This window comes from Condylura cristata, unplaced genomic scaffold, assembly GCF_000260355.1.
Source record: "Condylura cristata isolate star-nosed mole 26May11 unplaced genomic scaffold, ConCri1.0 scaffold00011, whole genome shotgun sequence".
Lineage (NCBI taxonomy): Eukaryota > Metazoa > Chordata > Mammalia > Eulipotyphla > Talpidae > Condylura > Condylura cristata.
In genome coordinates, this window is record NW_004567112.1 from 40,441,536 (window position 1) to 40,468,621 (window position 27,086).

The 27,086-nt window shown below is 32.8% G+C and overlaps 1 protein-coding gene across 3 annotated transcripts in view; it reads left to right on the top strand.

Moving 5' to 3' along the window:
* HERC4 (HECT and RLD domain containing E3 ubiquitin protein ligase 4) overlaps positions 1 to 27,086 on the top strand; it is a 105,923-nt gene that overhangs the window by 30,356 nt on the left and 48,481 nt on the right. For all 3 annotated transcript variants that reach the window (XM_012723664.1, XM_004680846.2, XM_004680845.2), the window contains exons 5-15: positions 3,959 to 4,035; positions 6,787 to 7,008; positions 8,305 to 8,396; positions 14,844 to 14,974; positions 19,591 to 19,751; positions 23,117 to 23,193; positions 23,469 to 23,593; positions 24,367 to 24,426; positions 24,541 to 24,652; positions 25,106 to 25,295; positions 26,902 to 27,074. In XM_012723664.1, the coding sequence (XP_012579118.1) occupies positions 3,959 to 4,035; positions 6,787 to 7,008; positions 8,305 to 8,396; positions 14,844 to 14,974; positions 19,591 to 19,751; positions 23,117 to 23,193; positions 23,469 to 23,593; positions 24,367 to 24,426; positions 24,541 to 24,652; positions 25,106 to 25,295; positions 26,902 to 27,074 (1,420 nt within the window). The remainder of the gene's footprint in view (positions 1 to 3,958; positions 4,036 to 6,786; positions 7,009 to 8,304; positions 8,397 to 14,843; positions 14,975 to 19,590; positions 19,752 to 23,116; positions 23,194 to 23,468; positions 23,594 to 24,366; positions 24,427 to 24,540; positions 24,653 to 25,105; positions 25,296 to 26,901; positions 27,075 to 27,086) is intronic.

Sequence of the window (27,086 nt, forward strand, 5' to 3'; positions counted from 1 at the left end):
GAGTTGATTTTTGTGACTGGAGTGAGGCAGTGATCTAGTTTCATTTTTTTGCATGTAGCTTCCCAGTTTTCCCAGCACCATTTGGTGAACAAATTTTCTTTGTTCCATTGTATCTTCTTTGCTGAAATACTTTTTGCATGCATACTTTAGAAAAGTGATTGTTGGAAATAAAGAAGTAGTTTATTTTTAAACTTCTGTTTTGGGACATAATTGATAAAATATCTTAACAAGATGTTATAATATGATCCTTGTGGTAATAGGTATTTCTGGACTACAAAATTTAATTATATATGTTTAAATTGCCAGCTTGGTCACTTAGTTATCATCATGTTTTATAAATTTCTGCTTAGTACTAGCATCTGAATTTTTAAAAATTAAACATTTTTTATGGTGTAGACTAAATCAGATTCAGTTAATCTAAATTTTTAAAAATTGAAAAAAATTATGTTAGTAATGCTATACTGTTAATATACAATTCACTAAGAAAGTTGTGGTTTGACTTCAGAAAAGAATATTGTTAATTATGTTTTATTGGTAAAAATTTTAAAGCCACTTTACTAAGGTATGATTGATATGTAAAAAGCTGTACTTAATATACTTTGATAAGTTTAGAATTGACAAAATATTTAATGCTATAGTTTTTCATTTTTAATTATACATTGTAAACTTTTCATCAGTCTAGGAATTTCATCTTTCCAAACAACTAGAAATACCTTGTTTCTATTTTTATTGCTTGTGTATATTAAGTTGGAAAACTAGAGCAATAAAGCAGTATTGCTCTATATAACCCTACTATTAATGAATATGAAATATCCAGTAATTAATATGTTTCTGCAGTATTCCCTAGAATGAGTATAGATATCATTTCTAAATTTATTAACTTTCATTTCAAATTCCAAATATCTTTTAAAATTCAGAAAGAAATTTATTATTCTTAAAAGTGAATCATTTTAGAGATGTCATAGTCATTTAAAATCTTTCGTATGTTCTAGACTTTAGGAAATTAATTTGTAAGCAGTAGAATGTTTTTGCTTTAGACATCTCTGTATTTTTTATTTTAAAGATTTATTTATTTATGAATATAGAACTGGGGTACAGGCCAGAGGTACAGGGATGATGAGAGGATTCACCAGAGACAAAGTGGGGAGCAGAACAAGCTGACTGACCAAGTACACTGGCTGAGGGGAGCAGTGGGCTGGTCAGGAGAGGTCTGCCGTGTGGTCACCTCTGAGGTGGGGATTGAACTCGTGCTGACATGCCTTTAGCTTCTCAGTGCTGTGCTTTAACCCACTGTGCCACCAGGGAGGGCCACATCTGTGTTTTTTAATAGGTCATAGGAATCTTTATGTTGTGTGTGTGTATTTGCGTATTTTTACATGTAAAAATAAAACTTTTACAGTATTCTGGCTTATTTTACTTTCTTATTAATTAATTTAAAAAAATTAAAAAACATTAAACACTTACTTGCATTATCTTTTTTTACTTTAAAAAGCCAGATTATTATTATTATTTTAAAATAATATAATAGTTTATTTTTACAGCATTTTGTTCTTTTTTCCTTCTCAGTTATAATCCCTGTGGCCTTCCCATTACCATATCACCTGTGTGTTATCACCATAGTCCAGTGCACTTCCCTCCCCCCACCCTTGTTGATTCCATTCCACATTTCACCCCCATAAAATGTTTCTGATATATAGTTGTTCATTGTTATTATTTTCTCCTCTGGTCAAAAGCCAGATTACTTTTTTTTTTTTAAAGATTTATTTATTTGTGCATACAGAACTAGAGTACAGGCCAGAGGCCCAGCAGCGGTGAGAGGCTTCACCAGAGACAGAGTGGGGAACAGAACAGGCAGATCGAGGAAGTACACTGATGAGGGGAGCAGTGGGCGGGTCAGGAGAGGTCTGCCATGCCATGTGGTCACCTCCGGGGCAGGTGGGAATCGAACTCATGCAGAAGCGGCTTTAGATTCTCAGTGCTGTGCTTTAACCCTCTGTGCCACCAGGGAGGGCCCAGATTACTTTTAATGAAATCTATAAAGTTCTACTTCATTATGAATCTTCTAGCTTATAATCTCTCCAGAAAAAAAGTGGAGCATGGGAAATTAATTTCATAAATTAAGTTTTGCCAGCCACTGTATTAACTTAGTTTTTTATTCCTGAAAGGTAAAATAGTAGGGCATATGTTAACACCCCCATATTCAGTATATTATTAAATTTATGCAGAAATGAAACGAGATGTTTTTTCTTTAAAACCTAATGACAGAAGAATGCATTTCCTTTTCTTTGAGGTAGGCATTTTGAATGAAATTAGCATTTATGTATATTTCAAGTCTTTTGATAGTATTTTAGAAATGAAAGTCACTGAGTTGTAAATTGGCTCTGTGAATTTAGGTCCTTCAGGTACATTTTATGAATAATTTCTTACTTAAAGTGTAAAGACTTTGCAAATTCAACATAGCAGTATGTTCATTATATACACTTTGCCAGACATTATGGTAGGTGCTAGGGAATCCATAGTTTATAAAACACATAATCTGACTGCGGATTTTACTGGTTAGCACAAATATACACTATTAATTAAGTGAATAAGCACACTGATAATTACTGGTGATAAATGCTGTGAAAGTATAAAGTGAAGCTATGAGAATAAAAGTCTTTTGAAACCTTTTTCTTGGTCTTGTAAATTAGACTTGATATCTGAAGCATTTGGATTTTAAAATTATTTAAAATCATTCATATGTCTTTGTGTGATGTGCCTAATACTATATTCAGTACTAGTAAATACTTAGTAACTTCACTACAGTTGTACATGTCCATTTATTTTTCATTCCTACTTTTGCTTTGTCAGTATTTGCTAAATGTAGAAAAATAGTGTTTTCCTAACATTTGAAAATCTGAAGGTATTGGATCTTGCTAATTTATTGGATTCTGCTAAATAGCAGTACATCTCTCAGGTTTTGTAGTTAAGAACATAAATCCACTAAATAAAAATATTTTTAATACAACAATATGGAATTAGAGTAACTCTCCTTTCTCCTGCTCAAAATTTGATTTGCTGAAGCTGCCTCCCGAAAATCATGGGTATCGACACTCTGGTCAGAACTTGCTCCGGACTCTCATATGGCAGAATCAGGTCAGGTGGCAGTATCAGGTAAAGGGCAATAAGAAACACACATTGTTTTCTCTCCCCTTGTTTTCTTGAAAACATTCTGGAAAATCAGAATGATCAGGCGAAGGGGAACTACATAAGAAAACCTGGGATAGTTCATGTACAAAGTTATTTGATTTTTATGTTTTAAAAATAATCTTGATAGTTGTACTGCAGTGAAGAAAAATGAGAACAGAGGGAAAAAGCTAAAAAACATGGAAAAAAACACATGGAAAAAATATGAACACATCAGTGATCATAACACACATTGGTTAGACTTTCCTGATAAAAATAAAAGGGTTGTCACTGATTTAGATGTAAAACAAAAGGATAGACTATAAACAATAGGTTTTATGATGTGAAATGGTCTACCACATAATATTCACCATTTCTTAAGGAGCTGATAGAGGAAAAAATATATTAAACGAGGCCAAACTAATTTTAGGTAATTAGATCATATTCATTTTTTTTCTTTCATAAATATATTGCCAAGATTCACACATTAAAGATTTTTAAAAATTGATGATAATAAAAGAAAAGCATTAGATTTGTAAGAACACTTTGGAATATTTGAGTAAGTATAGTGTGAGCATAGTTTGCTTAAATATTGCCCTTTCAAAGTGTTTTCTCATCCCCCCTCATTTTATCAAAATTTTGTTAAATTGGATTATAGGATGTAAAGCATGAACTGCTAGGTTGGTAGGAAATTACTATATAATAGGTGATCAATATGGCATAAATATATAGCATTCAAGATTCCTTTCTTAAATAGAGTTAACTGATCTTGATATGTCTTCTTATTTTCTAGAAATATTAAAAGTTTGTCAGATATCCAGATAGCACAGGTTGCTTGTGGTTACTATCATTCACTTGCACTTTCTAAAGGTAAGTGTTGTTTTTATTTTTTCCTTTTTTATTTTTATTAATATTTTAAGTGAGCAAAAAGTTCTCCAACTCTGTTGTTGTTATTCAGGATTGTCCTACTTCTTGTACACTTTAGAATTAGCTTGCCAGTTTTCACAGACATACAAAGGACAGGCTAGAGCTTTGGGAAGTACAGATAATATTTTAGGGGTGATACCACCTAGCAGGTAATACAAATAAATAACAATAGTTGGAGCAGAAAAAAAAGCGAACTATTTTGGTCAAGGTAAAAGTAAAATGCTTTGAGGTGGGAATGCAAACTGGTCCAAACACTGGAAAGCTCTATGGAGGTTCCTCAAATTGCTAAAAATGGACCTCCCATTTGTTCTAGCACTTCCACTCCTGGACATTTACCAAAAGATACAAAAACATTAATTCAAAAGAGCACCTGCACTCCTTTGTTTATTGCAGCACAATTCACAATAGATAAGCTATGGAAATAACCCAATTGCCCCAAAATAGGTGACTGGATCAAGAAGATATAGTATATATTCACAATGGAGTATTACACAGCAATCAAAATGATAAACTCATGCCATCCACAACAACATGGTTGGAGTTGGAAGGGATCATGCTCAGTGAAATAAGCCAGAAAATAAAAGAAAACTACCAGATGATCTCACTTATAAGAGGATGTAGGGAGGCCCACATAAGGGGTTGGGGGAAAATAGTAATTAGGCAAAGTAAAACTCAGAATCAACAGGAAACTATAATCCAGAGACATTCTTTGGAGGTGGGGAGTAAGAAAATGGTTTAAAATGGGTGGAAAGAACACCAGGGACTGTGGTGATGGTGCACATATGAACTGGTGATGGGAACTCCTTGGGGCCAAACATGAGTGGATAAAGCATATGTGAAAATGAAAAATGATGTAAAAAATATATAAAATTTAAAAAATGCTATGAGAATGAATAAAAAGGTAGTTACATTCAGTAAAATAGAACTGCTTATAAGAAGAAGGGGATTGGTATATTCTTTTTTGAAGATAGATAGAATTTATTCCAAATTGTACAGCTACTAAGAAGTATGTAAGGAAAATGTTGAGGATTAGCTAAGGTGATCTATACTAATAAAAACATAGGATCAGGAAAGTACTTTGTGTTTTTGACTAGTGGCAAGTCATTCTATGTGGATATTGTAAACATAGTTCAGTGGAGTTTGAAGTAAAATAGAATCTGTTACAAAGGGCCGTGATCATTTCGGGAATACATGTAGATTATTTCTGCAGATATGTTATCAGTAATTGGTAAGAGTGGTTGACTCTTGGGAAAGGAACTAGAGATCTTAATTTTGGAGGAGAACTTACTTTCGAGTGTTTACTATTATATAGTTAGTTAAACTAGTAATTGACCTAGGAGTAACTGACTTAAAAAAATAATTTAATGACAGCTATTTAGTAAAAACAAAATGTTAAAGTTTTAAAAGAAGGTGACAGTGGGGGTAGCAGAAATTGCATAGAGAACTATTATAGGAACCAGGTAAGGTATTGAATAGATCTAGCCATATTTTTTTAGAAAGAAAACCATACTACTTTGTAACAGATAAGGTATTAACCTGTATATAAATTAAGAATGCGCTTATTTAAAATGTTTTGCCATTGATTTTTCACCCAATACTTGACCCCTTATAGTTCATCTGCCTAATTCTTTTGCTCTTCAGTTTGATCACACATTTGCTCGTCTCAAAATTGCTTCCACAATTATTGAATAGTCGTACAAAGCCCACTCTTGTTCATATTTTTTACAAGAAGCATTCAGTGATTACAGTTTAAAAAAAGAAAGGTAACTTAAACCTATTTCCAATGTTTTCAGCAAATTCTTCCTTACTTTACTCATTGAATTCTGACATATACCATATAAAGGTTTTGGTGTAATTCATAGAAGTCACGATTTTTTCCCTGCCACCATTTTTAATATCCCTTTGTCCCTTTCTCCTTCTATCCCTCTCTCTCTAAACCTCAGAAGCCTCAGTTGGTAATTCATATTTGCTACTTTTTATAAGTATTTTGTTTTGTTGATTTTTCTATGTAAGTGTCCAATATTTGTTACTTGTGATAACTGTGTATCACACCATCCTTACCACTAAATGTCCAGTTATCATCTACCAACAGTCATCTTCTTTTCATGTTTCCTCTTTCCTTCTTTCCTTCTGGTAACACCAAACACCATTCTGTTGGTTGGTTTGAGTTTGGGGTTTTTTTTTCTTTATATTCCACAAATGAGTGAAATCATGTGTTACTTGTTTTTCTTCTTCTGACTTAGTTCATGTAGCATAATCTCCTCAAGGTCCATGTCAAGATTACATTATTGTTATGATTAAATAGTATTTTATTGTGTATATGTACCACACTTTGTTATTCTGTTATCTTTCACTGGGCACTTGGGTTGTTTCCATATGTCGGTTATTGTACTGTAGTGAACACAGGGGTTGATATGTTTTCAAATTCCTCAGGTAAATACCTTGAAGTGGAGTTATTCTATCATACAGTACCTCTTTTTAAATTTTTGGAGAACCTCCATACTCTGGTCATATTTGAGAAACAAGTAAATGAGTTCCCCTTAGATACATGACTTATTCATTAGTTTAGTCAGTGGAACCTAAAGTGTGTTAATAGAATTTGGAGTATCTCCAAATAATTGATGATCTTCAAATGAAATGTTTTTTTTTTTTAATGTGAGGAAAATGTTTTATTTTATAATTTTTGTCTTACAGCAAGTGAAGTCTTCTGTTGGGGACAGAATAAATATGGCCAGTTGGGTTTAGGCACTGACTGTAAAAGGCAAGCTTCACCACAGTTGATTAAGTCCTTGCTTGGAATCCCTTTCATGCAAGTTGCTGCAGGAGGAGCCCATAGTTTTGTCCTAACCCTTTCTGGAGCTATCTTTGGATGGGGACGCAACAAATTTGGTCAACTAGGTCTTAATGATGAAAATGGTAGGTTTTTCATTAATTATAGATACACTTTTTAAAAGATTTGGTATTTTGTAATGTAGTGGGAGAAATTTATGGGAAGTTAATTTAAAAATTCAATTTGCTAATATTTTTAGGGATGGAGAGAAGACCATAAAAGTCATCCTTTTCTCATAGTCTCTGGAAAGTATACCTGAACAAAAATCTTTGTTCTTGGATATTGTAATAAAGTTGAAAGATGGTTCTTCAAATTGATAATCACATAATTGTTGGCCACCATTGGAAAGAAGTCTTTAAATTATTCTGGAAAGTAACATGAAGTGTTAAATCTATTAGGAATTTTTCAAGGAAATTTTAATAATTTGAATCATTAAATTAATTTTTATTTTGGGTTTCACTTTTAATACTAAGACTAAAGTCTTGAAAATAAATCTGTTAACTTTTAAAAATTATGAAACAACTTGAATCAAGTTGGGATTTTTTTATGGGAAATTTAATTTTTTATCATAATGACATTAGGTCTAATACCCATATTTGAAATATAAAAAACTAAAATTTAACATACTTGCAATGATTTAAATAAACAAAAGTAAATTGTTGATCTAGTAACAACTGCTAATAATAAGCAAATACTTTCAGATTTTAAAATATTTTGTTCTGCATAATGAAAAGGTAGCAGATAAGGAATTTAAAACTCTTCCCTGCTGTGAAAAAGCTGAAAGTATATTATCAAGTTTTTAAGTAGAATTTGTGAGCATTATTGTTGTGAAGGGATTATAATAATATATAAGAATAAGAATGTATGTATGAAGCAGTCAAATGGTTTTGAATTTCTTGACTGCGGAGTAAGGTATTTAATTGCATCAAAACCCCTACTTCATTATAGTAGTATGAATTGAAAGGCCTAGGACTCAAGTTAGTAGGCTTATACTACAAAAGTATTAAATCAGTTACTAGTTAAAAAAAAAAGATTTAGTAGAGAAGCAGGGGTATAGGCTATAGGTGTTGGGGGTGAGAGGATTCACCAGAGACAGAATGGGGAGCAGAACAGGCAGATCCACCGAAATACACTGCTGAGGGAAGTAGCTGAGGGGAGTAGCAGATGAGACAGAAGAGGTCTGCTATGCCGTATATGTGTTAGCTCCATGATTGGGGATTGAACCCAGGCTGTTTGTGGTGATAGTGCTGAGGCAACCCTTAGGCCATCACCGAGGCCCCATAGTTAAATATTTTTAGTTATCACTACAGAGTTTGAGGAAACACGTTTCAGAAGAGTTTTAATTTAAAAATACTGCTAACATTTCTTGTTTCAATTTTCAGATAGGTACGTTCCTAATTTACTAAAGTCACTAAGAACACAGAAAATAGTTTATATTTGTTGTGGAGAAGATCATACTGCAGCACTGACCAAGGTATTGTACTCTTACAAAACTTTCACATTTATGGTAATTATCTCATAATTTTTCATAATATTACATTAAAACTTGAGTATTAATGATGTCTAAAAAGTAATGTAAATTACCTCCATAATTATTTTCTTGTGAAAAATTTACCTAAATTTTCTATTTTAATTTATGAAATGTGAATGGAAATCCTCTACTGTAATAATATATAATGTTGAATTTTTCAACTTAATGAAATATTGATTGAATAATTTTTATTTTGCCACTTGCTTCATTTTGTGTTTATCAGTTATATTTGTGGTTCATAACTCTGTTAGTTTTGCTCTTGTCTTATATATATTATATAACAAGTAGTAGAAATGACTAGTTCCAGCTAGTATCAGTAGGTCATGGATCAAACAAGCATTTATAGCACCCTTTTGTCACAGTCTTGTTACTGATCTCTTCCTTTCTTGAGTATGTGCCAAAAGTATTGTGTAGTTCTCTAGCAATTAGTAAGAAAACAAAAATAACATTAAACTACTTTTACTAAGTATACCATTTGTTATAGTCATGTACATGTAAAGGAGCTTATACTTTTCCCTTGGCTAAATTGGAAATTAGAATTTTAGCTTACTGATTTTTCTTCTGTAAAGTTGAAAAAAATTGGGAAGAAAAATTAACTTCTAATCAGACTTTATAAAGTTCTAAACATGCCCACTCTAGAAATTTTAGGATGATAAGAATAATTCCTAGTCATTATGAAATATATTCTACTCAAAATATAAAAATATCATGACCAATTATAAAGGTTACTTAAAATTTTTATTGACTTACCTTTTAGTAAGAAAGTTGAACTGAACCTACTGATATCATCACATCTTATCATCAAATTAGATGTAATCCTAAAGTAATCATAAACCATGTTGGCAAGTTATACATTTGGTCATTTTTCTATCATTGGCATTTAGAAGAACATATTAATTTGAAATGATAGTATAAATATTTTTTATGTCATTCCTTAGGGTTACCTTTATATGGGAAGATACACAGTGCTAAAAGAGGTATAAAACAGTAGGAATTATGTTAAAAGCTGCAATCTTTACTTTGAATCACAGCATCAACATGACCTCTTATTTTTCTCTAAAAAATACTTTTTCTCTCCCTATTGCCATAGAAAAGTCCAGGAAGTAATTAACCAGTACAGTCTAGAAGCAGTCACTAAATTGTAGACTCTACAGTGAAAAGAACTAGTATTTCTTAGAGAAGAGTCCGATCCCATATCTGGGATAAAAAAGATATGTTAAGGATAGCTTTGGGCATTTTGTGTTACAAAAGCAAAATCTACTAAGTTCATGTAAGAAGGACAATTTAAAGCGGCTTTCACTGCAATAAATAACTGCAATAAGTGGAAATATACCAAATATATAAAAATTCATGACCACACAGTGGTACTCTTTTTCTTCAGAAGCTTTTTTGCTTCTCTTTGAAGGTTTCTGCTAAAACAACTTATTTTTCTGAAAATTAATGAGAAAGCAGCATTTTTATTGTCTCTTACTTGCAAATTTTGTTTCAGAATGAAGTCCTTTATAGAACTCCAACTATGAATAATAATTGGTGTGGAAAAATCTTCATTTTATACACCCTGATGAAATAATGAGTTTAAACAAATATCAGTAATATTAAACTTAATTGGGATGGATTAGGTTGAAACACATTAATCCACATGTTTTTACCATCATCATCCAGACATATGCTCTCTGACATGATACAATAAAATAATCAGAAAATATAAACGTGATTTCAGTATTAAATGGTATTCAGAAATTAATACTTAAGTGGGTAGCTTGGTTAAGATATAGTAATTGTACAAATATATATACCTATACATATGGAGCACCTGGGCATATAAGTAATGCTTAAGTTTCTGAAGGTAGAAATAGCAACACAATAATAAATACCCTCCTTTCAATAATGAATATATAGAACATTCAGTCATAAAATTAGAAAGAAAATATTGAATAACACTTAATACCAAATGAACCTAATAAACACAGAAAATTTCATCTAGTCACAGCAGCATATTCATTCTCCTCAGTAACATAATGCAACTTTTCTGTAGGATAGACCATATGGTAGGTCACAGTATTTAAGGTGATTGAATTTATATGTGGTATCTTTTCCAACATATTTAAGGTGATTGAATTTATATCAAGTATCTTTTCCAACAATTATAATATTAAGCTAGAACTACTAGTAAGAAAAATAGGAAAATCCACAAATATGTGAATTAAGAGCCACACTCCCAAAATGATGTAAAAATAAACTGTTTTATATATACATACACACCTATTTAGGTTGTATAACATGACTTTTTTCAGAGGTATACCTTGCATATTTTGTGAGGAAATGATTGCCACCATCAAGAAGGTTTTTGAAACTGCTCTAAAAAATGAAGTTCTTATTTGGGGAAAAGCAACGTAGTTCCTACCAGGTTCTGGAAGAAGCCCTGGATTAGAGGCTGGGAGCTGTGGGATTGCCAGCAGCTCGTCTGTCATATGGTCTGCATCCTTTGGGACAATTCCTTTGAACTCTTTTCAGTCCAGCTGTTCTCATTCGGGGGACCAGACTAAAAGCATCTGTCCAGATGGCCAACAAGCACATGAAAAAATGTTCATCACTTATAATAAGGGAGATGCAAATTAAAACCACAATGAGATACCACCTCACCCCAGTGAGAATGGCACACTTTAAAAGAAAAAAAAAAAAAGAGCCACACTCCTGGGCAGTTAGTCAAAGAAGAAAAGAAGTCATAAAAAGGAAATAAAAGAAAAATCTTAAGACAAATTTAAATGGAAACACAATATACCAAAAGTTGAGTGATACAGTGTAAGCATCTCAAAGAGACATGTTCATGTCATTGAGCATCTACATTGTGATAAAGAAAGCTCTCAACAGCCTTACTTTGTACCTAAAAGAACAATTAAAAAAAAAAAAAAGACCAGTTACAGGAAGGCAAGAAATATTAAAGATGCAAAAAACAAAGACTAAAACAAAAACAAACCAAGGACTATTTTTTAAAAAGATTTATTTATTTATGCATACAGAACAGGGGTACAGACCAGAGGTGCAGGGGCAGTGAGAGGATTCACCAGAGACAGAGTGTGGAGCAGGACAGGCTGGCTGACAAAGTGCATTGCTGAGGGGAGCAGCTGGCAGGTCAGGAGAGATATGCTGTGCCATGTGGATCACCTCCAGGGCTGCCGGGGATCAAACTCATAACTAAGTGGCTTTAGCTTGTTAGTGCTGTGCTTTAACTCACTGCACCACCAGGGAGGTCCCACGACTATCCTTTAAAGTTAAAGTGTACAAATCTTAGCTAGACTAAGAAAAAATGATAAAAGACTGAAAATTAGAAATGAAAGTAGAGACATTACAACTGATAACTCAGAATTGCAAAGGATCACAAGAGACTAACTACTGTGAATAAGTACATACCAATAAATTGATAAATATCTAGTAACATACAGTGGCTGAGTCTGACTTATTAACTAGAAAATCTGAGTAGACTTTTAACTTCTAAGGAGATTGAGCCAGTAATCAAAATTCTCCCATGAATAAAGGAAGTGACTTTACTATTGAATTCAACCACTTACTAAAGAATAAATGCCAGTCCTCAATTTCTTAAAGTATTCAAAAGGAAGGTACATTTCCAGAATCATTTTATGAGGCCAGCATTGTTTTGATACAACAAGTAGGTGAGGATAGTACAAGGAAAGAAAATTACACACCAGTAACCCTCGTGAGTGTGTTTAAAATCCCAAAGGAATATTAGCAAACCAAATTCAACAGCACATTAAAATCATATGCCAGAATTACTAGGATTTATCCCTGAGATACAAGTTGTTTAATTCATACAATTCAGCCATGATACTTTAATAGAATGAAGGATAAAAACTATATGATCACCAAAAATGTCATAGGAAAAGAATCTGACAAAATTCAATATTTTTTCATGATAAAAATCTCAACACATTAGGTATAGAAGGAATATGCCTCAACATAACAAAGGTCATATATATGATAAGCCCACAGCTAACATCATAATCACTGATGAAAGACTGAAAGCTTTCACTTAAGATCAGGAACAAGACAAGGATGCCTACTCTTGCTATCTATATTCAGGATAATTTTGGAAGTTCAAGTCAGGCCATTTGGGCAAGAAAAAGAAATGAAAGGCATCCAAATTAGAAAGGAAGAAGTTAAAATTGTCTCTACAGATGATTTAATTTTATATTTAGAGAACCCTAATGGCTCCACCAATTTTTTTTATTCATTTATAATGAATACAATAAAGTTATAGGTAACAAAAACAATATACAAAAATCAACTGCATTTTTATATAAGAACACATTCTCTGAGAAATTAAGAAAGTGGTCCCATTATTTATAATACTGTCAAAACCAACAAAGACTTAGAAATAAGATAACCAAGGAAGTGGAAGACCTATCACTGAAAACTACATATGAGATGAATGAAAGAAATTGAAGAAAGCACAAATGGAAAGATAGTCCCTTTTCTTGAATTGGAAGAATTAATATTGTTAAAATACCGTTACTGAAAGACATTGTTTACAGATTTAATCCGATTCTGTAAGCATCATTTGAAAAATGATACTACAAAATCATAGTGGCATTTTTCACAGAAATAGAAAAAATAACAGAATTTGCATGGAACCACAAAAGACCCACAATAACCAGAGCAATATTGAAAATAAGAGGAAAAAAAGACACAACACACCAAACCATAAAGCTAAAGGAGGCATCAAGTTCCTTATTTCAAACTTCATTGCAAAGCATTATTATCAAAACAATATGGTACTATTATAAAAATAGACACATAGAACAGTGAAATAATAGTTTAATTAAACATAAGCTGACACAAATGTTCATATAATTACTGATAAGGTGACAAGAACATGCAGTGGGAAAATACAGTCTCTTCACTATATGGGGCTGACAAAACTGTATCTGCATGCAAAGTATTACACTGGACCTCTGTTTGTCCCTTTCACCACCAAATGTAACACAAAATATTTTATAGGCTTAAATGGGCCTTCCCTGGTGGTACAATGGTTGAAATGCAGCACTATGAAGCTAACTGCAGCTACTACAGCATGAGTTTGATCCTCTGCCAGGGAGGTGACCCATATGGCATGGCAAACCTCTCATGACCTGCCTACTGCTCCCTTCAGCAGTGTACTTTGTTGATCTGCCTATTCTGCTCACCACTCTGTCTCTGGTGAATCCTCTCACTGCCCCTGCTCTTCTGGCCTGTACCTCAGCTCTGTATGCACAGATAAATAAATCTTAAAAAAAAAAGACTTAAATGTAAGATCTGTAACTAAAAAAATTGCAGAAGAAAACGGAGTAAGTGCCTTCGATAATAATAGTCTTAGTGATCATTTGTGTACGAGTAATAACCAAAAATATGGGCAAAACCCTAGAAATAGACAGGTAAACGACATTAAACTTAAATGAGACTGACAGACCAGAGGAAGTAGTCAACAAATTGAAAATGAGAATAGGAGAAAATATTTACAAACCTTATGTGTAATAAGGCACTATTATCTAAATTACATAAGCAACTTCTATAATTCAGTGGCTTAAAAAAAAAAAAAAAAGGAAAGAAAGAAAACCAACCAAATAATTCAATTTAAAGAACTTGGATATTTCCCAAACAACCTATATATAAAGGACAGCAGTACATAAAAAAATGCTCAAAAGTAAATTCATAATTATCAGGAAGTGAAAAGGAAATGTCAAAGAGATAATTGCATTCCCATTTTCAGTGCACTATTGTTCACAACAACCGAATAACCTATGTCTATCTTTAAGTTAATTGATAAAGAAAATGTGCATATATTGTAGTATTTTCAACCTTGGAAAATCTGAATTGTGCTATTATCATCACAAATTGTAATTTAAGCACATAACCTCTAATTTGGTTTTATATTTTTATAATTAAAATTTTGAAAGCCATCTGTTTTGTACTAACTGTATGCTAAAACCAGCTGTGTTTGTGCACTCTGGTTACATATATTCTTTGCAGAACTTTTCTGGTACAAGCATAACTGATTTGAAAACTGAAGATGGTACCATTTTTAGATTTTGTGAAAATTTATAGATGTATACTTGCAATTCAGCAAGTAAAGTGATAATAAAAGGTAATGTTGAAACAAATTGTTAGTATCTTTTCACTGATGACTTCAACTAAATATATTGTTGAAAACATTTAGCTTTCATTCTGAATTTCTCAGTTTTAAGACAGTTTGCTTTGGAAAATCAGTTGACCTATTAAGTTGAGAAGACAATATAAAAGAAAAATTGATTTCAAACTAAAAGTTAATTTATTTTCCTAAAATTATTTTCTTTTGTCAGGCTTTCTAATGATAAAGATTTTTTTTTTTTTTTTAAGGAAGGTGGAGTGTTTACTTTTGGAGCTGGAGGGTATGGTCAGTTGGGTCACAATTCTACCAGTCATGAAATAAATCCAAGGAAAGTTTTTGAACTTATGGGGAGCATTGTCACTCAGATTGCTTGTGGAAGGTAAACTATTATGTAAAAAGAGTATTTTGATTTCTATAAAATAATCTTGTGACTATGATTTTTTTTAATACCTCTTAATGCCATGAATTCATGTAGAATGGGTTCCAGCAGCCCATGGTTTCTTTTCATTAGTTGTCACAAAGTGTGCTTCTCTGGGTGCAGCAGGTGTCACGTAGGTTGTACTGAAGCATCTTTCTCCTTGATTTCTCTCTCTTTGATCATTTCCCTTCATGCATTTCAGGAAGCTATCTTAGATTGCTAAAAAATGTTTTTACTGTGGATACTAATTCTGTTTTCAAGCATCTTACTCTTTATGTCGTTTGCAAAACATGCCAAAAGCAAGTAGGGTGACATTGTAAATTCTTCCAGTTTTGCCATGGTTCATTCCTTTTCTGACTATTCTTAACTAATGTTGATGTCTACAATATTGTATTTCTGGATGGAACAACTATGTGTTTTCTAAGAAGCCTAGAAAATACACAGAGGGTGTGTCTTTTCCTTGTGATGGACTTTTTGAGAATTATTTAAAGATGGTTGGTTCCAACTGAAAGTAGGGATTTTTTTTAATGCATTGTTTAGACATCTTGTAATCTGAGATAAAAGTTATTCTCCCCCAAATGTCTAAATTGTTGCTGGAAAAATTAACAATGATATAAAAACAAAGTACTACATTTAAAAGTTAAAAAAATACCAAAAAATTGCTGCTGGAGAATCATAGTAACAGGAGAGACACATTTTTTTAATTATAATAGTTTATTTTTACATTGTTTTGTGCCTTTTTCCATCTCAGTTGTAATCCCCATGGACTTTCCATCACCAGTTCACCTGTGTTCCATCACCATAGTCCCATGCATCCCTCCCCCCACAATCTTTGATCCCATTCTCCACTACACCCCCATAAAATGTCTCTGGTATATAGCTGTTTATTATTGTTATTTTTTTCCCCACTGGTCCTTTATGCTTCTGTGATAAGTGAAACTATCTAGTATTTTTTTCTTTCTGGCTTATTTCACTAAGCATGCTCTTTTCCAGCTCCATCCATGTTGCTGCAAAAGGCATGAGCTTATCTTTTTTGATTGCTGAGAGATATTCCATTGTGTATATGTACCACATCTTTTAAATCCAGTCACCTACTTTTGGGGCATTTGGGTTGTTTCCATGTCTTTCCTATTGTAAATAAAGCAGCAGTAAACATGAGGGTGTGGTTGTCTTTTTGGATCAGTGTTTGTATGTCTTTTGAATAAATACCTGGGAGTGGGAGTGCTGGGTCATATGGCAGGTCCATTTTTAGTAGTTTGAGAAACCTCCAAACAGTTTTCCTTAGTGTTTGTACAGTTTGCATACTCAACAGCAGTACAGGAGAGTTCCTCTTTCTCCACATCCAGGAGAGACACATTTTATACTTATTAATTTAACTTTTAAAATTTGAAATAAATCTATCTGAGGCAAGATGTTAATTATATGTATGCAAATTGTTACTTTTTAATGTATAGCATCACCTGAAATGAAAACTATAAATCTTTTTTCCAATTTTTTTTCTTTGTAAAATGAAGAAATTGGTGAGTTAGTTATTTAACAAGGAAGACTAGTTATGGTGGAAGTTGATTTAGAATACTGATTTACTGGTTTCCATTCTTTGGAGTAAATAGAAGAGTTGGAGTTCTTTAATTAATTTAGCTAACCTCCCAAGGAGAATGTACTTTGCTTGAATAGTTAATTCAATTTTTATTATTTAGCTTAATTTTCCCCTACTCTGTAAATATCCTTATACAATATAGTTTGGTTTTGCCAACTGTTAACTTCAAATGGGTGGAATCGCATGGTGGATGGCCTTTATAAAAGTACACCTGTAAAAATGTTTGTGTGGTTACATTTGTGAACCTGTGGCTTCTATCATTAGCTCTCATTGCTGTATTTTGTTTAATTATATGTATATAATTTACTCACTTTGTTACTAATGAGCATTTGGGTGTTTCCATTTTTTGGCAGTTGCAAATAATGTCACTTTGAATATTTATTTCATGTTTCTGTAAACTATCATACTTTATTTTTTCAAATATAAATTTATTTAAATTTTAAAGATTCATTCACTTATACAAGAACAGGGTACAAGCCAGAGTTGTGGGTCAGGGGGTGAGAGGATTTAATAGACAGAGTGGGGAGCAGAATAGGCAGATCCACTGAAACATACTGCTGAGGGGAGCAGCCAGTGGGACCAGGAGAGGTCTGCTGTGTTATGTGGGTCACATCCCTGGCCAGGGATCGAACTCAAGCGATAGTGTCTGTGGACATCTTCACAGTGCTGTGCTTTAAATCATTGGATCACTAGGGAGGCCCCTATTTAATTATTTTAATTGAGGTAACACTAGGCTCCCCTATCAAATATCTCCACATTTCATTGCTTGGATGTTCCATACTTTATTCACTAACCTACTGGAAGGACATATTGGTTGCTTCCAAATTTTGACAATTATGAATAAAGTTACTTGTAGTATACCCACAACTAAACTACTATAGTCCATTGTACTTCTTTTCCTCTTTGTTCTTACCCTACCACACCACCACCCTACCACACCACCACCCTATCCCAGGCCTCAATTCTGTTGTCAGCTTCCAAGGGTTATTATTATTATTTTTAAATAATATAATAGTTTATTTTTACATCATTTTGTGCCTTTTCCATCTCAGTTGGGGGGCTTCCCATCACCAAATCACCCTGTGCCATCACCATAGTTTAGTGCAGTTCCAAGAGTTAAAGCTAGTTTTCATTTGATCCTTAGTGCAGTTTTTTGTATTCCATATCGCAGTGACACTCACCTGTATTTATCTTTCTCCTGATTTATTTCATTTAGCATTACTCCTTCCAGCTCCATCCATGTTGTCACAAATGGCATGGGTTTATCTTTTTTGATCCCTCAGTAATGTTCATTATGTTGTGAGTGTGTGTGTATATGTATGATGTATATGTGTGTGTGTGTATACACAACACACACACACACACACACACACACTATACCTTCTTGATCCACTCATCCATTTTTGGGTACTGAGGTTGTTGCCATAATTTGGCTATTGTAAATAGTGCTGCAGTAAACATGGAAATGAAAGTTTACTTTTAAATTAATATTTATGGATTTTTCAGAAAGATGCCTGGGAGTGAAACTACTGGTTCATATGACACACCCATTTTTAATCACCATACTGATTTTTATAAAGGCTGGACCAATCTGTATTCCTACCATCACTGTAGGAGGGTTCACTTTTCTCCACATCCTGGCCAGCACTTCTTGGTTTTGGTCTTTTCAGTATGGCCCATTCTCACATCTCAGTTGTGATGTGGTATTGCATGGGTCTTGATTTGCATTTCCCTGCTGATAAATGATGATGAGCATTTTTTTCATTTGCCTCTTAGTCATGTATATATTTTTAGAAACATGTCTGTTTAACACTTCCACTTCCTTTTTTTGATTGGGTTATTACTTTTTAGTTGTTTGTTAGTGATGTCTTTTTATCATTAAATTTTTTTTTTCATTTGTCTGGATGTTCCATACTTTGTTTATTCACTCACCTACTAGAAGGACACAGTAAGGACACAGTGGTTGCTTCCAAATTTTAACAATTACGCATAAATCTACTATAAATATCCAAGTGCAGCTTTTTGTGTGGAAAAATGTTTTTTTACCTTTGGATAAATAATGGGTAACATGATCCTGCTTAAGCAAGTAACTAAAATGGATGTATCATTTTGCATTCCTATATTGGATTCCTTTTCCTTGACCATACTTTGTACTTTCTCTCTGAGCCATCTGATTTTTTAAACTTGATATTTGAATCTTATAATGTGGTCACATTGGAAATCAGATTTTTTCCCTCTAAATTTGCTGATTTTTTTCCCCTAGGCAAGTACAGTGACTTTCTAAATTACCATATATATATACATATATATGCAGTTTCTTTAGAATGTTCTAGATCTTAAATATCTGACTCCCAAAGTGGGGGGGGGGGAAGCAACAAAAAAAAAAGAAAGTGAGGAAATAAAGGAGGAATAAAGTGCCAGCCTTTTAAATCCTCTAGAAGTTTCTTCATCTGGATGGAGATAGTGATCAAAAAGGGCACAAGATTGGTTTACCCACTTTGTGTCTAGACTTCTGTGAACAAAAGCAATAATAAGTAGGCCATTAACTTCAAATACAGGTTTGGGTCCCTAATTCCTATCGTGGTTCATATGGTAGGTCTTGGTAGATCAGGCCTCTTGGCTAGACCCTGAGAGTGAATCTAGAGGGAGGGGAGGAACATGGTTAGACACTACCTCTAGGATTGAATCATCTGTTAACAGTGGATTCAGTATAAGTCAAACCCTTTCAAAATTTGAACATTTGTGTACATTTTCTTGGCCATGATTATGCAGCCTACCTGTGGGATATAGAGTTCATTTAGTATTAGTTAGTTATGAATATATAGTATTAAGTTAGTAATGGAAATTTTGCAACTATAATGGCCTTAGTAGTTTGCTTTTAAAGGGGAAAAATTATATCAGTTCATATTTACTGTGCTTTTTGAAAAATGTAAATTGGAAGGTAGCATTAAGTCTGAGGTTTTCTATTATTTTACTCTAGGCAGCACACTTCTGCTTTTGTTCCTTCATCAGGACGAATTTATTCTTTTGGACTTGGTGGTAATGGGCAACTTGGAACTGGTTCAACAAGCAACAGGAAAAGTCCTTTCACTGTGAAGGGAAATTGGTTCCCATATAATGGGCAATATCCGCCAGATGTTGGTAAGTTCTGTTACATTTCGCTGTTATTCTATTATACTTACTACACCCATTAATGTTATTGTTAAAATATTGCTCTTATATGATTAAGCTTTTTATACTTGAAATGAAAGAATTCTAATATTTATTATTGAGTGAAAGTAGGAGGCACAGAATAGTGTATTTGGTGGTTTTGTTTATATTTGTTTTTATGGGTCAAATAATTGTAGTTTATCAGAAATATGTGTGTGTATGTGTGTGTGTGCATGTGAGAGAGAGAGAGAATATAGGCAGGCAGACGTCAGGGAGAGAGAAAAAGAGAGAGAGAGAGAGAATATATAGGTAGGCAGATGTCCAAAGTTTATTCTTTGTATTTTTGGTCTTTATCCATAGTTCTTGGCTCATGGCTTCCAAAGTTCTTGGAATGTGCTGAGCTGATAACAGCATTGGGAGTTTATTTTATTTCATAGCTCCTCTTGGAATTTCCTGAGTAGTAAAAACAATGGGAATACCTTTTGTCATAATATTTAGTCTTTTATAGTCAGTTCCTTACAAGGTTTCTGAGCTATGAAAGTTTAGATGGGTGTCATGTTATTTTTTAATGGGTTTATTATGTTAATGAAGGTAACTAGGAGAAACTGTGTGTATGTTTCGTGGTTGCCAAGGAAACTAATGCGAATTGAGGGTGTAACTTTGAGTCTAAGATGGGGTGATTGGTCCATTTTTGGGAGGGAAGAAGGGATAGAATTTGATGTCAGTTGCCAAGAGCCAATGATTTCATCAATCATGACTGTTTAATGAAGCCTCTATAAAAGATCCAAAAAGAATATTTTTTTAAATAATATAATAGTTTATTTTTACATCATTTTGTGCCTTTTTCCATCTTAGTTGTAATCCCCATGCACTTTCCATCACCACACCACCCGTGTGCCATCAGCATAGTCCAGTGCATTTCCCTCCCCCCACCATTTTTGACCCCATTCCCCACTCCACCCCCATAAAATGTCTCTGGTATATAGTTGTTTATCATTTCTATTTTCTGCCCTGGTCCTTTATATTCCTGCTATGAGTGAAACCATCTGGTATTTTTTCTTTTTTCTTTTTTTTACTGGCTTATTTCATAAGCATGATCTTTTCCAGCTCCATACATGTTGTTGCAAAAGGCATGTGTTTATTATTATTATTTTTTGGTTGCTGAATAATATTCCATTGTGTATATGTACCACATCTTTTTAATACAGTCATCTACTTTTGGGCATTTGGGTTGTTTCCATGTCTTTCCAGTTGTAAGTAAAGCAGCAGTAAACATGGGGGTGCAGGTGTCTTTTTGAATCAGTGTTTTTGGTCTCAAAAAGAACGTTTTAAAAGAGCTTCAGTTTGGTGAACTTATGACAATTTGAGGAGAATGGCACTCATGTAGAGGCCACCAATAGTCCATGCCTGTTTTCCACACCTTGCCCTATGTATCTCTTCTATCTGGCAGCCTCTGAATAATAATCATTGTAAGTAATCTTTGCTCTAATGAGTAAGTGTGATTTTTTGTTTTGAGTTCTGTGAGCTGCTCTGGCAAATTAGTTGAACCTGAGGAAGGAGTCCTGGGTTTGTAACCCAGTTGGTGAGAAGCAAGGTAATAACTGTTACTTGTGACTAGTACCTGAAGTGGAGAATGGTCTTGGCAGACTGAGCCTATACCCAGGGGAATCTGATCATATCTTTTAGATACCATCAGAATTGAAGAAAAATGAAAATATTATTGCCCCTTTGGTATCAAAGGAATGCAAACTCAAAAAGCAAACACATAGTAAATGAATGGAAATGAGGAAAGATTAATCTTTCTTTTCCTATTATAGGCCAAGAACCTGTGTTATAGTTAGGGAGCAGTTAATGATCCATCTACAAAATGAAGAAGCATTGTTAGCATTTCACCACTTTTCAACCTACAGTGAATTAATGGTTTAAATATTGAATATCAGTGTCTGCTAAAATCACACACAAAAATACCCAGCCAGACATTGTGTACTTCTTGTGGAAGTACAGTCTCTTCCAACATCAAAGAATAATTTTACTTAAATAATCACATTTTAATTAGCCTCTTTAGATTCCTGTCTATTTTTACAAATGCAGCAAATGAAGATTGTTGTTGGAAGAAACCTCAGGGATAGGTGAGAATCCAGTCTGCAGGAAGCTGTATGAGACAAAGGACTGTTTCACAAACTTTTTGGAGTAGTAATTAAAGGAAAATTAGGAAAAAACTAAGGGTATTCTATTTATTCATAGTCCCTAGAAACCCATTCATGTATACTGATAATTATTTGTAGAAAATAAAATCACTATTTAGGAATAAATGAGTAACATCTTGCTAACTCTTGAGGAAGTAAACATTTTCATGTGGGCTTTTGCAAATGACCAGTTTATTTAATATTTTAGTTTTATCTTTTTAATCTGTTCTTATTCTTAAAAGTTGTTTTTGATTTTAGAACATTTTTATTGTGGGAGATGTGTGTGTATTAATGTTCTTTAAACTAGGTATATGTTATGTGTTCATATTGACAAATATTGAATTCTTTTGAAATAAAACATGTTTGCCTGTAAAGAATTATCAAAAAAATTAAGATGTGATGCTTTTAAGAATTTTTCATTTTGTAGCAGCTATAGCCACGATATTACAAGGTGAATACCCCAGTCAACTAAACTGGGGCTTAGGACTATGACAGAATGTGACAGGTGGTACTCAGGAAATGACAGAAATAGATTATATTTGGAAATAGTTAACCTTTAATTTTAGTATAGAACTTTGACATTATGGTATTGATGTCTTTAAATACTGGCCTAGTGGTTTCTTTGGTACATACTCTTTTTACTTTGAGGAGCAGAAGTGAAGAAAAAGGAAGAGGCTTTGGATATCTTTTTGAAAAGAAGTGTATTGTTCTTTCTTTCTTTACTACTTTATTATTGGCCTGATTTGGTTTTATTGATACGTTGTCACCAATAGAAAAGACATATATGTCTCCTTATTTTTGAAGTATTATTGAAAGAGAAAATAGTTTTGAATTGCAGTTTATTTTCTTTGGTTTGTCTATATTTTTATGTTTTTCATTTTAAACTAAAGTATACTGAGATAATAAAGGTGTGGACCAGACACAGCCATCTTACAGTGTAATCCACAAGAAAAACTTGTGAACTTCCCAGCTACTGCTTATACTTATGGAATCACTTAATGTTTGCTACTTGATCAGTCTCATCTTAAAAATCAGAATGTTCCAAGTCATTGGAAGCATGATTCCATGAGTAGGCACTCTAAGTTATGTAATTAATAGAAAATTTAATAGCATATTTTATGCACTGAAAAATGTCTTATAAATCTTGAAATTTTAATATTTTAATTACAGATTCTGAGGAATATTTCTGTGTAAAAAGAATTTTCTCAGGTGGAGATCAAAGCTTTTCACATTACTCTAGTCCCCAGGTAATCATTTTTGTATAATCACTAAGCTCAACTAATTTTGAAGATTTTTAAACTTATATTAATGTTCTATATATTTAAAATAGTGCCTTAATTTTGAGTTGATAGTTGATTTAAATTTCTAAGTCTACATTTTTGTCTCATCTATTGGATAAGTGTTTAGTTGAGAATTACTTCACTTTTTTTTTTTTTTAAGCAAACATATAGTGGAGGTGTGTCTTGGTTTTAAGTTATATATGTATTAACTTTCACACTGTTTTATCTTTTTTAAAATTTAGAACTGTGGGCCACCAGATGACTTTAGATGTCCAGATCCTTCAAAGCAAATCTGGACTGTGAATGAAACTCTAATTCAGAAATGGCTGAGCTATCCCCCTGGAAGGTTTCCTGTGGAGATAGCCAAGTAAGAAAATAATTTTACTCACCTTGCAACTCGTGGTGGAGCAACCTGTAGTTCTGAATTTTCATTTAAACGAATACTTCATTAAATATCACTCACTGAATAGTTTACATACAAAAATTTAAATGTCAAAAAATTATATAGTAATGTATATTTTAAAAGGGCCCTACTTAAATTTATATAATCTGTAGTTATTTCATATACATGATAATACATTGAATGATAAAAATAAAACTTTCAGACTTGGCTTCGAAATAGTCTTTCTGACTTCATAGTATTACAGGTTTTTAACTTTTATAATCCCTAAAGATTTGATATTAAAATTTATCCATTTAGTGTTTTGCTTAAATAAATTTATTAAGTACTTAGGTTTTTGTTGTTGATGGTGGTATTGATACTTGGAGTGAGGTGCTATAGCTGATAAACTTACTTACTTTAGATTGTCTGCCCAAACACAACTTTTCTTAAAAGCCTAAACAGACTTCAGAAAAATAACATTGCAGATTTACTTTACTGCCATGTGAAATGAAATGCATATATTTACATTAAAAAATTTGTTTAAGAACATCTGACTTCTTTAAGAGAGTGTGTAGGGTAAATTGATATCTTTACTAAACTTTAACCAATTTTTAGAAATGTATAGAATTCTGATATATTCTAATTGAGTGTTGCCTTAAGTGCTCAATTGCATTAGATTTTAAATATTTAATTTTTACTTAAAGGAAGGTAAATAAATTTTCATTTTGTGATTTGGGGATTTTTAAATTTCTTTTCAGTGAAATAGATGGAACGTTTTCTTCCTCTGGTTGCTTAAATGGAAGTTTTTTAGCTGTTAGGTAAGTGGCAGTTTTTTGGCATGCTGAAACTAAAGTTTATTATATTAAGTAATAATATTAAATAATGAGTGAAATAATTTTAATGCTTTATTATTCTCTTTCTCTCTTTTTAAGCAATGATGATCACTATAGAACAGGTACCAGATTTTCAGGGGTTGATATGAATGCTGCTAGGCTTTTATTCCACAAACTTATACAACCTGATCATCCTCAGATATCTCAGCAGGTTTGTTTTTAAAATTTTATATTTGTAACATAAAGCCTCTTGAGCTTTTTGTTCCATGTACTTTACATGTTTATAGCCTAACCAACTCTATGATCTCATATTCTTATGATGTGCTTTATGTGATTTTACTAAATATACTAGTATATTATTAAATAAGATTTTTTAAAAAGCATTTATAATTTAGTTGCCAAATATCTACAAACCTTAACATTTTGGCTAAGTCTTTATAGTTGTAAAGGTGTAGAGAATCAAAATTGAGACTTGCACAAAACAGTTTTTAAAAATTTTCAGCAGTGTTTTAGGCATTAATTTTCACCACTGAAGTTCATTCATTAATTGTAAGATAGGCTTTTTTTTTTGATACAATATCATGTTTGCTATAGTTTAAGAATTTCTTTTTGAATAGTACATTCATTTTAAATGAAGTAGGTTTTACTTTTTATCAAAATATAGGTGGCAGCTAGTTTGGAAAAGAATCTTATTCCTAAACTGACTAGCTCCTTACCTGATGTTGAAGCATTGAGGTTTTATCTTACTCTACCAGAATGTCCCCTGATGAGTGATTCCAATAATTTCACAACAATAGCAATTCCCTTTGGTACAGCTCTTGTGAACCTCGAAAAGGCACCACTGAAAGTACTTGGTAAGAATTTTAATAATATTTTTCTTTTAAAACCTTTTACCTTTATTTAAGATGCATTTTTTTTTTTTCAATAAGAACTGGGTTACAGGCCAAAGTTGTGGTAGGTGAGAGGATTCACCAGAGACAGAATGGAAAGCAGAAGAGGCAGATAGACTGAAATACACTGCTGAGAGGAGCAGTGGGTGGGTCAGGAGAGGTCTGCTGTGCCATGTGGGTCACCTCCCTGGCTGGGATCAAACTCATGCTGCAGTGGCTGTCGCTAGCCTGACTGTTAGTGCTGTACTTTAATCCAATGCGCCACCAGAGAGGTCCCTGAAACTTATACCTTTACATGAAAATACTCATTAATTGTTTTTTACTGTTGGAAATTTTGCTACTCTGCTTATTTGACATTATGTAGAGGGGAAAAACTTGTTTTTGCTTTTGTTGCTTTTTTCTATTTGTGTGATGTTAGCTGTTGAAGGCAGGTTATGTTAAATATTAGAAATTTTGAACACAACAACAGAGACAGTATTAGGAAAGATGAAAACTGTTTTCCATATTCCCCTTCGTCAAACCCTTCAGAGTGATCTTGTGGTTAAAAGAGAAACAGTTAAAACTAACTAAACTTGGTTTTTAAATCCTCTGAACTCTGTTAACCTTTTGCCTTAATTCCCCTTATTTGCCATTTTCCTCATGTTTGATTTTATTTCTCTATGTGTAGGTGAAATTCTGCAAGTCATGTAATTTTATAGTTCTGCCTCTATCTGCTTTGTTTTTTAGTCTATACTTTTCTAACTTTAATTTTTCTATTTGTGTCAGTTTCATCCTCATCTCCTGGCCTTTACGTAGTTTAGTTTGTTTGCTATATTTAAGTCAGTGCTTACTCTGATAGTATTTGCTAGGTAAAGTAAGCTGAGATACAGAAAGTAATAAAAACATTGTAAGAAATTTTAGGTGAGCAGAAGAAAGCAAACAAGGAGAACAAATGTGAGGCACTTAGCCCATAGTAGAATAAAGAAGCAGGACTCCAAGGGTATTGTTTCTGTGTTATCAGAAGTTTTTATATTCTTTCTGTCTCACATGATTATGGTATTTGGAGATATTAAATTAAAAAACTGAATGTGGGAAGGACAGATCATTTATACTTTACACTGCCCTGTTTCTCTTTTTAAAGAATTGTAGTATTGTATTGAAGTATTGGAGTATTGTATTTGGAAGGATTTTATACTATTTCAATTTTATGTTAAGTTGAAAGCTAAAATTTGGAAATATTCTTAAATTGTAACAATTCACTTTTAAAGTGTTTAAATATTAAAATTCTAATTTTCAAAGCAGTTTTAACTACTGGACTTTATATTAAGTATAATGGTTAATTTTTAACATAATTTAGGAAACCAAGAAAGTGACTTCAATAGATTTTCCTTTATTTTTGGGAGTTTTAGAGTTTTAACTTGGGTGTAGTGGGGTCTATTGACCTTTAAAAATGTTACGTTAAATATTATATAATGTGTATCTTTCTGAGATTTTTAATAAGAGTCACCGCTTTAGAAGCAAAGTCAGTATAATTTTGAAAATTGTGATATTTAAAATTCATTTTATTTGCATGTTCACCCTTTAATAACAGAAAACTGGTGGTCAGTACTTGAACCTCCACTATTCCTCAAGATAGTAGAACTTTTTAAGGAAGTTGTGGTACATCTTTTGAAACTCTACAAGATCGGCATTCCCCCTTCTGAACGAAGAATTTTCAACAGTTTTCTTCACACTGCATTAAAGGTTTTAGAAATATTACATAGGGTATGTCCAATA